Here is a 12,842-nt window from a genome sequence, read left to right as displayed (position 1 = left end):
CACTTTTATAAATCAACTTGTAATAAAGACTTAAGGCGTTGACTCAAAGTAAGTCTTTCTTCTTTTGCCATCCAACTCTTCGGTCTCTCCTGGCATTGATGAAAATGGAAATTGAGTTAATTAATAGTCATAATTATGCTTATATGTTGGATAATATCTTCAGACTCCAAAATTTTAAAATAACAAAGAAAATTTGTAATTTATACAAAACAATGTACCTTATAAAAAAAAAAAGTTAAATATAATTCAAAACTGTTATATGTGGTGAGTCAATGCTGATCCGATTGTTATGCAAAGAAAAATAATATAATATAACATAGTAGAATGAAAATTTGTAACAAAGACTACACTTTTTATTTTACATATGTTTATAATTCCAATATTAAATCTATAATACCCCGTATTTTTGGAATTTTATTTCATGATTTTTGTGGGTTCAAAGTGCAAGAAATCAAAAGTTTTGAGGCGTAGAGTGTAGTAGTCAAAACAATTTAGGTTTAGAGTGACATTGGCCAAATATTTGTTTGAACAGTGATCGTTCAAATGAAAGAAGAAAAAGCCAAGAGATTAATTTATATTTGGATTTAATCTTTGTTACCTTTGATTATCTATAATTAATCTAGTCCTTGTCGTATCGAAATTACAAAATTATCTTTGAAAAAACAATATTCAAAATTAAGAAATATATATTAAGATTTTGAAATGTTTTATTTTAACATAAAAAATTCAAATATATATATATATGCCTAAAACGTAAGAAACATAAAAAAATTACCTAAAGCAACTAAAAAACACACAAAAAAAAAAAAAAATTACGATACTTTTTGAACTTGGTAGGCTTTTAATTATTTTTCAAAAATATTTTATGAATTTTGGTTCTTTATTTTTATTATTAATTTAATATGATTTTATGATTCTTTTTGTTGGTATTTTTAAGAATAAAAATCGTTTAAGAGTTAGTTTCAATCGAAAAAACTAATGCCAGTGGAACCTATGGGCCCTAAGTTTGGCCCAAACCTCACGGATTTAAATTGATTTACCTATTAAATTGGACATATACCATCCAGTACCCTACAGTTTACAAAATCCCAACTAGTCCTTGTGTTATCCGAATTATCTAACTACCTCTCCGGCCGTTAGATTTTTCCGTTAAACTACTTTTTGACCTGTTTTGACTTGTGAAATGACCAAATTATCTTATATAAGTTACTATGAAATTAAGAAAAACATCTACGTTTGTTTTATTATTTCATACCCCATCCTATTCCCAAAATACTTGTTTGTTTAATTATTTGAGAAATATTATTTTATTTTTTAATTTTTTTAGTCCTCTTAAGTTTATTAATTTAATTAAACACCTATAGAAAAAAGTTTAAAAATTAACAAAAACACCCCCACCCACCTACAGTTGTCAGATGGTGGTTGCCGGAATCTGTCACAACAACATAGAAACGATCAGAACTGGTTGGTAATTCTTTGATCTGGCATTTTCTGGTCAGATCCACAGTGGATATGGCTGGAAAATGCCATATCTAGGCTGACAGCCAAATCTTGGATATCGTTGACTAACAACGATGGCCAAATATGGCATTTTGCAACCGTCAATGATCAAATCTGACCGTAGATCTTACATTTTTCGACCAGATCCATGGTGAATCTGGTAAGAGAATGTCATATCGATGCCCTATCGGCCAGATCCCACTAGTCTGCGTCGTAATGCCATTTTCCAGCAAGAATACGGCAGTGGTGGTTGGAATCTGGCACTGTAGATGTGTGGGGGTGTTTTTATCATTTTATAAAATTTTATATATTGGATGTTTAGTTAAATTAGCAAACCTAGGAGGTTTTTTGTTTAATTTTTAAATTTTACCTCGTAATACTCACCCTATTCAACTGCCCAATAATATTCCCAAAATCCTATCTAAAATAACAAAACAAACACACCCTAAATTTTTCAAAAAAAATTAATTTAATATTAAATATTCAATAAATTTTCCTAAAACATAAGAAAATTTTAAAACAATTAAGCAAGCAAAAAAAATAAAAAATAAAAAAATTTAAATTCTTCTAAATGGGTAGTTTTTTTTTCCAAATTTTTTTTTACAGTTTTCTTTTTTAAAAATTTTAAAGAATTTAATTGAATTATAAGATTTTTTAGTACTTTTAAGAATTTTTTTTGAAAATTTTAGTATTTTCTTTTAAATTTTTGATAAACTTTTTTTAAGGGCAATAATGGCCAAAATGGGTCAAAAATTAGTTTTAACGGTAAAAATTAACGGCAGGAGAAGTAGTTGGATATGTGGGATAAGTTTAAAAACTACAGGGATAATATGGGTAGTATCGTTCCTATTAAACGTGAAAAACTGTTCATAGCCAAGACTGAAGACGCGTTTTATGATACTTCCACGAACTTTACCATCAACACTAAAAGCATTCTATGGGACCTCCGCGAACTTTACTTTCTCATTGTCATGAATCAAAATCACTCTGTATATGTGTAGTCTTCCATTATTGAAATGATTGCAAGAAACGAAGGCTCTACAAGTTGTAACTGTAAGTCTTCAATACTTTTGTATTTCTTAAGAGGAAATATTGCGAAATTTCCATTGCTTCTTCTTCAGCAATAACGCAATTGTTGATTTTTCTGATTATTTTCTTCATGTCTTGAGCTCACTTTCATTCTCATTTTCTCAGAAATTTGTTCTGTTGTTTGTGTTTATGGTTGAGCTGAACAAATCAGCCAATATATATATATTATATTATATTATTTTTTCTTCAGCAGTTTCCAAATTCAACAAACGGATATTCTTCAAGTCGCCAGAACAAGTATGTTTTAATTAGTTTTATTTTTGTAATTAATCTGTTTTCTTCAGCAGTTTGTGCTTTGTTCGTGTCATAAAATTTATATATGAGAATGCTATTGTTGAAGGGCGAAACCAGGAATTTCCTTTCGGGGGAGCTGCAAAATTGTTTTGAAATAATATCTAATTATATTTATTGGATTTGGATAAACCTCAATAATATAAAGAATTTTTATTAATTGAAAAATACTCATATACCTAATTATGAGAGGTATAATGAGCGTTACCTTTCAAAATGTTTTATATGCTATAGTTGATGGCAAGAATTCTTTTCTAATAATGACTAATAATTAAAATTGATTTTTTTTTTTAATAAAATTAACGAAATAAAAGTAATATATATATATATATATATATTTTTTTTTTTTTACATAATAAGGGTTGATATACAAATTGTGCATGATTTTTTTATCTACATAATTAGGATTGATCATTGATATACAAATTGTGCATGGTTTCTTTATATATTTAATAAGGATTGATATACAAATAAAAGATGTAATGTTTCTTACTAAAGAAATAAAGAAGAATCATAGTTGGTCTCTCATGCGGACGTAATCTTGTTAGATGGCATGGTAAACGGTTCACAATGTTGGTAAACATTAAAAGGCAGAAATATAATCAAAATTTCTCATAATGAAAACCGTAAAATTTTGTTTTTGGAATATATTCGCACCATCTAACCGGAATTTTGATTTTTAAACAATGTGGAAGTCCGCAACTGAGACTTTTTGGGTGGAATCAATGGCATTCTTGATAACTCAAGTTATGAACAATTAAAGAATCTATATTTTAATACTATAAATCAAAGGTCCAAAACTGGAAGCAAGGATACAAGACTCTTCGGAGTAGTGGTCCTGATAGGCTTAATTTGAAGTTGGAGTGATAATTAAAATAAAACAGATAGGGAAAACCAGAAAAGTTAAGGTAGTTATATGTAACTTCTTTTTTAAAAAAGAAAACATTTATCTTCAACGTGTACACCTTGTCCTTGTGTCCGTGAAGAATTTTTTGATCTTTTATGTTCTTCAGGTTTAGTTAATTTGTCTGCAATACCTTGGCACAAGCAAGTTGGCAGTGGCATCCACAATTATGCATAGTGAAATACCATCTAACCTGCCTTCTTGTTCTACCTTGCCTGGATGGAAATATGATGTCTTCTTGAGTTTCAGAGGAAAAGACACGCGCAAAAACTTCACTGGTCATTTATATTCTGCATTGGATCAGAAAGGAATATTTACCTTTAAAGATAACCATAGACTTGATAGGGGAAAGGTAATATCATTGGAACTCTTTAAAGCAATAGAAGAATCTAGGTTTGCACTCATCGTTTTTTTAGAAAATTATGCATTTTCAACGTGGTGCCTGGATGAACTCGCGAAGATTTGGGAATGCATGAAAGTGATGGGTCAGATAGTTCTGCCAGTTTTCTACAATGTCGGTCCATCCGAGGTTAGAAATCAGACTGGAAGCTTTGAGAAAGCTTTTGCAGAACATGAACAAAATTTTGGGGAAGATGTGGAAAAGGTGCAAAGGTGGAGGGTTGCCTTGACAGAGATTGCCAATCTGTCTGGATGGCATTTGCAGAATAGGTAACACAAATAGTTATCTTTCCAATCTGTTATTTTTATATGTTAATTTGAATATACAAATACTCAGATAATGCATGTAAACTAAAATAAAAAGTATTGAGAAGTATCCTTGCAGAATATATATCTTAAGTTTAAACAGCAAGTGCTATAAACTTCTACTAATTAACATTATGCAACATTACACATTATAGCTGATATGAAGTTCAACACAAAATGTAGTGTATGCTTGGGGCAGATCAAAGATTAAAAATTAAATGGGGATTAAATATTATTGGCCTATCTAAGATTTTTCCAGTATTATTTTACATATTTACTCTTGAAAATTGTTTCATAAATTTAATAGCCAGTGCGGAGATCTTTTTCTTGCCGTTCTCTTAGATTCAAAGAAAGCTTTGTCTCAAATTAAGTTGCCCCATACGAGTGCATACTTTTTCTAGCCAAGTCATAAATTGATAGCAAGGCCAATTTCCAGGGCACCTGAAAACAAATCAATGGAATTATATATGTCGAAGATTTGGAAATATATTCGGTAACAAAACACAGAAATAATATTTTTGTACTGTTATTTTTTCCCTTACACTAGTTGGATTGTTAGTAGTTTACTTCAACTTAATTTGGTTTCAATTATTTGACACTATTGTAATTCATATTTAATTCCAATGAAAAGAAAATAATAGATTGCCTATAAGATTATTTTACCTATTTGTAGATCATATTAACTTTTCATATTATTGAATTTTTTTTTTTCCCTCATTTGCAGGGAAGAGCCCACATTTATTCAAGGCATTGTTGACGAAATATCATGTAAATTGGGTCCTACATTTTTAAATACAAATGGCAATCTGGTCGGAATGGAGTCACGAATGAAGCAAATGGATCCAATACTAGGTATAGGTTTGAATGATGTTTGCATATTGGGGATTTGCGGAATGGGGGGAATAGGTAAGACAACTCTTGCAAGATATGTTTTTGACAAGATCTCTTACCAATTTGATGGTAGTAGCTTTCTTGCCAATGTGAGAGAAGTTTCCATGACACAAGGTCTGGTCGCCCTACAGCAACAACTTATTTCACAAATCTTGATAGAAAGAAACATAAACATATGGGATGTTTACGGAGGAAGTAACGAGATAAGGAGAAGGTTACGGCATAAAAGGGTTCTTGTCATTCTTGATGATGTAGATCAATTAGAACAATTACAAGCATTAGTTGGAATGCATGATTGGTTTGGGTTGGGAAGTAGAATCATCATTACAACTAGAGATCAACATTTACTTGTTAGACATGGCGTGGATAATGTGCATATGGTTGATGGATTAAGTCATGAGGAAGCTCTTCAGCTCTTTTGCTGGAAAGCATTTAGAAAAGGTCATCCTACTGGTGGTTTTTTAGAGCTCTCATTGCAAATGGTCAGTTATGCTGTTGGCCTTCCATTAGCTCTTGAAGTTTTGGGATCGTTTTTGTTTTGCAGAAGTAAAGCTGAGTGGAAAGACGCATTGGTTCGATTGAAAAAAGTTCCTGACAGAAAAATTTTTGAAATACTCAAAATAAGTTACGATGGGCTGCAGGAACTAGAGAAGAAAATATTTCTGGATGTTGCTTGTTTCTTTAAAGGGAGGGACAAAGATGAAATAAGAGAAATACTAGACAGTTGTGATTTTCACCCAGATATTGGAATTAGCGTTTTGATTGATAAATGTATTATAACTCTTTCAAACAACTCATTGTGTATGCATGATTTGATACAGTCTATGGGTAGGGAAATTGTTCGCCGAGAGTGCCCAGAAAACCCTGGCCAGCGTAGTAGGTTGTGGCTTTCTAATGATATTCATCGTATATTGACAAAAAATGAGGTATGCAGTCCCGGAGAGATTGCAAACTTAAAACATCATTATGTCAATACAATGTGCCATATATAGATACAATATCAGATAGATAGGATTGAAGTTTTATTATCTTTTACCTGATCACTTAACTATTGCTCTTTTTCATCAGGGCACAGAGGCTGTTGAAGGCATAATCCCAGACTTTCCCGTGTACAAAGAGTTAAAATTGAATGCTAAATCCTTTTCAAGGATGAACAATCTAAGATTACTCAAAATCAAAGATGTAAGCCTTTGCCGACGCCTTGAATATCTTTCAGATGAGCTACGTCTTCTCAACTGACATGGCTACCCCTTGAGATCTTTGCCATCCAATTTTCAACACAACAAACTTTTCGAACTTAACATGTGTACAGCCACATTAAACAACTTTGGAAAGGAGTAAAGGTAACATTCTCAACTGCATATGTACATCTCTGTTTCGTTGTCTAAAATGTAAGACAACTTTTCCTGTTTGTTGAAACTGATCTTTTCAAAGTTTTTCTTTTCCTTCTATCAGCATTTGAACCAGTTGAAAATAATTATCCTCAGTCACTCAAAATACTTAACTAAGACCCCAGACTTCACTGGTGCGCCAAATCTCGAGAGACTGATTCTTGATGGTTGTACGAGTTTATCTTTTGTTCACCCATCCATTGGACTCCTCAAAAAGCTTATATTATTGAATTTGAAAGACTGCAAACAGTTTAAGAGTCTGAGAGCTAAAATTGAATGGGAGTCTCTTGAAGTTCTTATCCTTTCTGGCTGCTCAAAACTCAGTAGTGTTCGAGAGATCATGTCCAATACGAAGCATCTCGCAACGCTTAAAGTTCTTGATCTCAATGGCTGCTCAAAACTAGACAAACTGCCGGAGGACTTGGGCCATCTCGCAAGTTTGGAAAGTCTTGACTTAGGTGGAACTGCTATGAGCCAACCACCATCTTCTATTGTGCTATTGAAAAACCTCGAACAATTATCTTTTCATGGATGCAAAGGAAAAGCTAGAAAGTCCTGGAGTTCTCTCTCGAGCTTGTTCCCATTGTTCCCTAGAGCAAATCTAGAGTCCGTGGGCTTGAGGTTACCTTCTTCTTTATCAGGTTTATGCTCTTTAAGACAATTGGATCTAGGTGATTGCAACCTGCAGGAAGGTGCAATTCCTTCTGATATTGGCTTCTTACCATCATTAATAAAATTAAATTTGAGTAGCAATGATTTTGTTAGTTTACCTGCAAGCATCAGTCAACTCCCTCAGCTTGAAACTCTTTCTATAGACTATTGCGATCGACTTCAGGCCTTGCCAGAGCTTCCAGCAAGTACAGATGGATTATATGCTCGGAATTGCACATCCTTGGAAATAATATCATCAAGTCCGTCACATATATTCAAATCAACACCACGAATGTTTTATTTTAATAATTGCTTCAGACTGGCTGGAAGTAGAAGAACCCATGGTGTGACAGTCACTTTTTTTAAAAATCTGCTTCATTCGCTGTTAAAAAGTCAAGTTCAGGTAGGGTTATATAAATTGGTTTATTTGTTTGTGTCTTCAGTTTTAGTTTTAATATCTTTAATTATAACCATTAGTTTAATTAATTGTAAAATCAATTAGGAAATGGTAGCTTTTTTCCTATACATGATGACATTGACTATGAGTAGGACAATTTGATTGAACAATTTTCATCTCATGATTAATTTATTATTTGATCATAATTGTAACTGTGCCTCTGAAAATAATATTCTGGCTCGCTCATTGCTCTCTCATAGCTTCTGATAATGCCTCTTCTTTATTCGCAGGGACTTAAATGTGGAGTTACACGTTCTGATTTCGAAATTATTGTTCCCGGATCTCAAGTTCCAGACTGGTTCATTCATCAGAGTGAAGGGTCATCAATAAGTATTTCTCAACCAATGCCAACATGTAGCGGACTGGCACTTTGTGCTGCTTTTTCAGTACATCATCCAAAGGGTTTCTATCAAGACCAATGGATGAATCTTCGTTGTCATTTAGAAGTGAATTTCACAACTACAGATGCTGTTTCGAAAACACTCCTGGACAATCCAAGGACAGTTGCTGTCTCCATGTCAGTCCCTCTACAAACCTTGGCTGGGACAGATCACCTGTGGTTGTTCTACATTTCTAGAAGTTATCTCACCTACAATGATTTTTTTTATCTAAGTATGGTTTCTTTCAGGGATGAATCCCATGAAGGGTTTACCATCAAGGTAAAAGAATGTGGGCTCCGTCCAGTGTATGATTCTGATGTTGAAGAATTCATTAGAGCATCTAATAATCTTAGCAGCAATACTAGGCCTGAGGTTTTGGATCCTGATAGATTAGCAGTAACAAGTACTATCATCAAGAGAAGCTGTGATTACTGCTCTGATCAGCAGCCGTATCCAAAAAGATTGAAGTGATACTGTTTGAGTGCTTAAACCTAATGAACAAATAACTCTTGGAATTAAACTCTTCACTCCTTTCTGCTGGCCTTTTCTCTAACTTTGACTTGCTATGGTTTTTGTAAGTGATCGTCCCCAAATTCATCTCTTATGTGAAGCGAAGTTTTGATCATAAACTATGGTAACAAAGCAAAGCAGCTGTGAATGTAAGATTTAAAAGAACTGATAATTAAAATAGTAAAGGACTTTGGTTTGTAGTAACGAAATAAGATTCTTATTATTTTTTTATGATCGGGGTGTTTGGACTTCTGAGAAAATGACAGGAAATTCATCCTGCCAGCAGCATGAATCCGCTATAGCAGACACAGATTGAAACCGATGGAATAGAAATCCAGTCATTCAATACCAGAAACCAGCACTATCCACTATAGTTTTTTAGTTTATAAAGCTAATAGCCTGTCTGGGATCAGATTGGCTTATCTAGCTAGCAGTTTACGTGCACTTTAACTACTTTCTGGGATCTATTGAATACCTTACAAACCTAATGTTTTAAGATACTAAGGTTCAAACTTAAGAAGTTAAACTGCTAGGTCAACCCTTTAGGGTTAAGATTTTAGAGCAATACTAGTTTTACAAAGACACATACAAAGGGGGCATACAAAGATAATCCCTATCCTTGATTTTCATGATTTCTCTCTCTCTCTTTCTCTTTTTCCGTTTTTTCTTTATTTTTTCTTCTGGATGATGTCACTTTGTAGCCCTCTCTGTATGGGTCTTTGTAAGGATAGCATTTTTCAATATTTTATTATTCGTGTTGTGGATTTACAGTTAAAAGAATATGAATGACATTTTCTTTTGTTCTTTTTTACCACAGCTTAGTGCACCTTTCTCTTAATGCAAACACTTTTTTCTTTTTCCGTTTTTTCTTTATTTTTTCTTCTGGATGATGTCACTTTGTAGCCCTCTCTGTATGGGTCTTTGTAAGGATAGCATTTTTCAATATTTTATTATTCGTGTTGTGGATTTACAGTTAAAAGAATATGAATGACATTTTCTTTTGTTCTTTTTTACCACAGCTTAGTGCACCTTTCTCTTAATGCAAACACTTTTTTTTTTTTTTTTTTTAATGTTTTTGATAAAAAAGTTTCTTGTTTCCTAACTCAAAAAAATAAAAAAATAAAGATTAGAACATACCTTTGGAGACATTGCATATATGACAATTTCATATAATTAAAGTCATGGTTGTACAACAAGTATATATATATATATAACACCTACTTGTCCATTGAATTTCAAGTCATAACCAATTTGGAAACAATGACTTTAAATGCCAATAACATTACATCCGTATGCTTCGATCATATTCCAATTACTGGGAGCTTTTGGAAACTTAAAGCTCTTGAGTTGTTTAACTTAGATGACGAGTCGGTTGCATTTCAATTCAGTTTCCTTCAAAGATTATACCATATGGAAACACTCCGTCTATTTTTGGTAATACTTTAAAAAGGCTATTCCCATATGAAAGACATATATGGAAACAAGATTTCCAAGTGGACACATTTCTTTAAAATCTCCAAAGTTTTGGAAGTACGGAGTTGTCACTATTTGACAAATTTAATGTCATCCTCAGCAACATCCTTCAAATATCTTAAGTTTCTGGAAGTAAATTTAACACAAATTTAATGTGTTAGCATTTAGCATATATATTTTCATGCTCAAGTCTCAGATGCTTTTGCTCGACCAATTATGATTTCAAATTCCCATGCTTCGAACAAGTAAATTATAAGGCAATGCCCAAAATTGAAGATCTTTTATGAGAGAGGTCTAAGCACACCAAAATTATATAGGGTACAACCATCACATAACATTGAATATTTTTGGAATGAGGAACGCAATTCCCCTATTGAACATATATTTACAAATACGGTATTTACTCATTCACAAAATCATTTTATTTCCTTTCACACAATTGCTATATATATCACTATATATTTTTTAATAGATAATGTTGCTAATATAAACTATGAGTATCATTATGCATGCTATTATATTGTATTTGTAATGGAGTAAGAATACAACAAAAATGTCACGATTGCAAGAGCTATTATCTTCCTACACTAGGATTTGCGGCGGAGCTAGAAAATTATTTTTAGGGTTCAAAGTGTAATGTTTAATGAATGAGGGAGACCAAAGCCAAGAATTTTTTTTAGGAGATTACATTTAAGGAGGGATGTGAAGTTCTCAAACGTCTATTCATGCAAGAACCCATCATCTCTCCAGGACTATTGCTAGTTGTAGGATATTTTTTACTAAGCTGATTTCAAAGAATTATTTTGTGAAATGAAAATGAGGAATGAGATTTTGTATTCCATAGTCTAAGAACTCATTCAATATCATATTAAGAACAGACAAATATTTTTTGAACTTGGGTACGCTTTTAATTTTTTTCCAGAATATTTTTATGAATTTTGCTTATTTAATTTTATTATGAATTTAATATAATTTTACGATTTTTTTTGTTTGTATTTTTAAGATTTTTTTTTTTTATTTCAGGTTTTCTTTTGAATTTTTTAAATTTCAATTTTTAGGATAATACTGGGTGTGTTTGTTTTAGTATTTTGGATATGATTTTTGATATTTTTAGAATTGGATGGGAATAACGAGTTAGGATTTGAAAACTAACAAAAACAACCCTCTAGGTTTGCTAATTTACTAAACACCCCAATATATAAAAATTTTATAAAATGACAAAAACACCCCCACCCACAGTTGCTAGATTCCGGCCACTACCGCCTGAATCTGGCATTACGACTCACGACCGGTCGGATCTGGCCGTTCGTGTGCCGGTATGGCCTTTTTAGGCCAGATCCACCACGGATCTGGCCGGAAAAGGTCAGATCTACAGTCATTTTTGGTCGTTAGAACGACCAAAGATATGGCCGTCATTGACGACCAACTACGGCCAGATCTTTGGCCGTGGATCTGGCCGAAAGATGATAGATCGACACACTACCGACCAGATCTAATTGGTAGTGTGTCATTATACTAGATTCCAGTCACCTTTCGATGGTGGTGGTCAGAATCTGACAAATGTGGGTGAGTGGAGGTGTTTTTGTTAATTTTTAAACTCTCTTCTGAGAGTGTTTAGTTAAATTAATAAACATAAGGGATTTAAAAATAGTTAAAGAAAATATAATAGTGTTTGAGGATAATGAAACAAACAGTTATTTTGAGAATAGGATTGGAAATAAGATGGAAAATAATGAAACAAACGACCCAGTACTGTTTTTTAAGAATCAATATCACTTAAAAGGTAGTTTCAATTGAAAAAATTAATGCCAGTGGAACCTATGGGCCCTAAGTTTGGCCCAAACCTTAGGATTTATATATAATTTACCGATTAAATTGGACTTGTTCCATTCATTATCCCTGTAGTTTTCAAATTGCAGCCAGTCCCTGTATTATCTGAAGTATCCAACTACCTCTCCAACCATTGCTTTTTTCCGTTAAAACTAAAAAAATTTGTTCTTTTTTGACTTATTATTAGGATTTTTTTTAACATTTTAGAAAACCTTTTTTTTTTTTTTAAAGAAAATAGTCACAATACTATCATGTAGTGATCAAAATCAGTCTAAAGTTAGTTTTAACGGTAAAAACTGATGACAGGGGAAGTAGTTGGATATTTCGAATAACACAAGAACTAACTATTAGTTCAAAAACTATAGAGGTACTGGGCAGTATTAGTCAAGCTGCCTTTCATAATACCTTCATGAACTTTACCATCACCACTAAGACTATAAACGAGCCAAGCCGGCTCGACTCGACTCAGTTAGAGCTCGTTTGGAGTTCGACTCAGTTATTATCGAGTCGACTCGACTCAAACTCGATTTGTTAATCGAGTCGAGTTCGAACACAGTAAAGCTCAGCTCGTGGGCTCGTGAGCCTGGTCCGGCTTGAATAAATACTATACACTTATACGGGTGCTTTGGTATTTTTTAAACTATGAGATATTAAACTGATATTTTTCAATAATAAACTTTGAAAAATAAAATAGGAGTGATTGTTGGGCAATGCGCACCACATACGTATGTCCTTTCCTTTTAATGCTTTCAGTCACTTCTCTTTTCTTT

The 12,842-nt window shown here is 32.8% G+C and overlaps 2 protein-coding genes across 2 annotated transcripts; both read left to right on the top strand.

Moving 5' to 3' along the window:
• Window positions 1–3,953: 3,953 nt before the first annotated feature.
• LOC116133853 (TMV resistance protein N-like) lies at window positions 3,954–8,952 on the top strand. Its single transcript, XM_031419532.1, has 5 exons — window positions 3,954–4,453; window positions 5,214–6,306; window positions 6,449–6,723; window positions 6,836–7,825; window positions 8,110–8,952. Exons 1-3 carry the CDS (start codon window positions 3,954–3,956, stop codon window positions 6,617–6,619), a joined length of 1,764 nt encoding a protein of 587 aa, XP_031275392.1. The 3' UTR covers window positions 6,620–6,723; window positions 6,836–7,825; window positions 8,110–8,952.
• On the top strand, window positions 6,743–8,730 carry LOC116133852 (TMV resistance protein N-like). Its single transcript, XM_031419531.1, has 3 exons — window positions 6,743–6,771; window positions 6,868–7,825; window positions 8,110–8,730. Exons 1-3 carry the CDS (start codon window positions 6,743–6,745, stop codon window positions 8,728–8,730), a joined length of 1,608 nt encoding a protein of 535 aa, XP_031275391.1.
• Window positions 8,953–12,842: the final 3,890 nt, after the last annotated feature.

This window comes from Pistacia vera, unplaced genomic scaffold, assembly GCF_008641045.1.
Source record: "Pistacia vera cultivar Batoury unplaced genomic scaffold, PisVer_v2 Contig276, whole genome shotgun sequence".
NCBI classification, from domain to species: domain Eukaryota; kingdom Viridiplantae; phylum Streptophyta; class Magnoliopsida; order Sapindales; family Anacardiaceae; genus Pistacia; species Pistacia vera.
The sequence above is the reverse complement of the archived record's forward strand: the minus strand, read 5'-3'. Positions and strand labels throughout refer to the sequence as shown.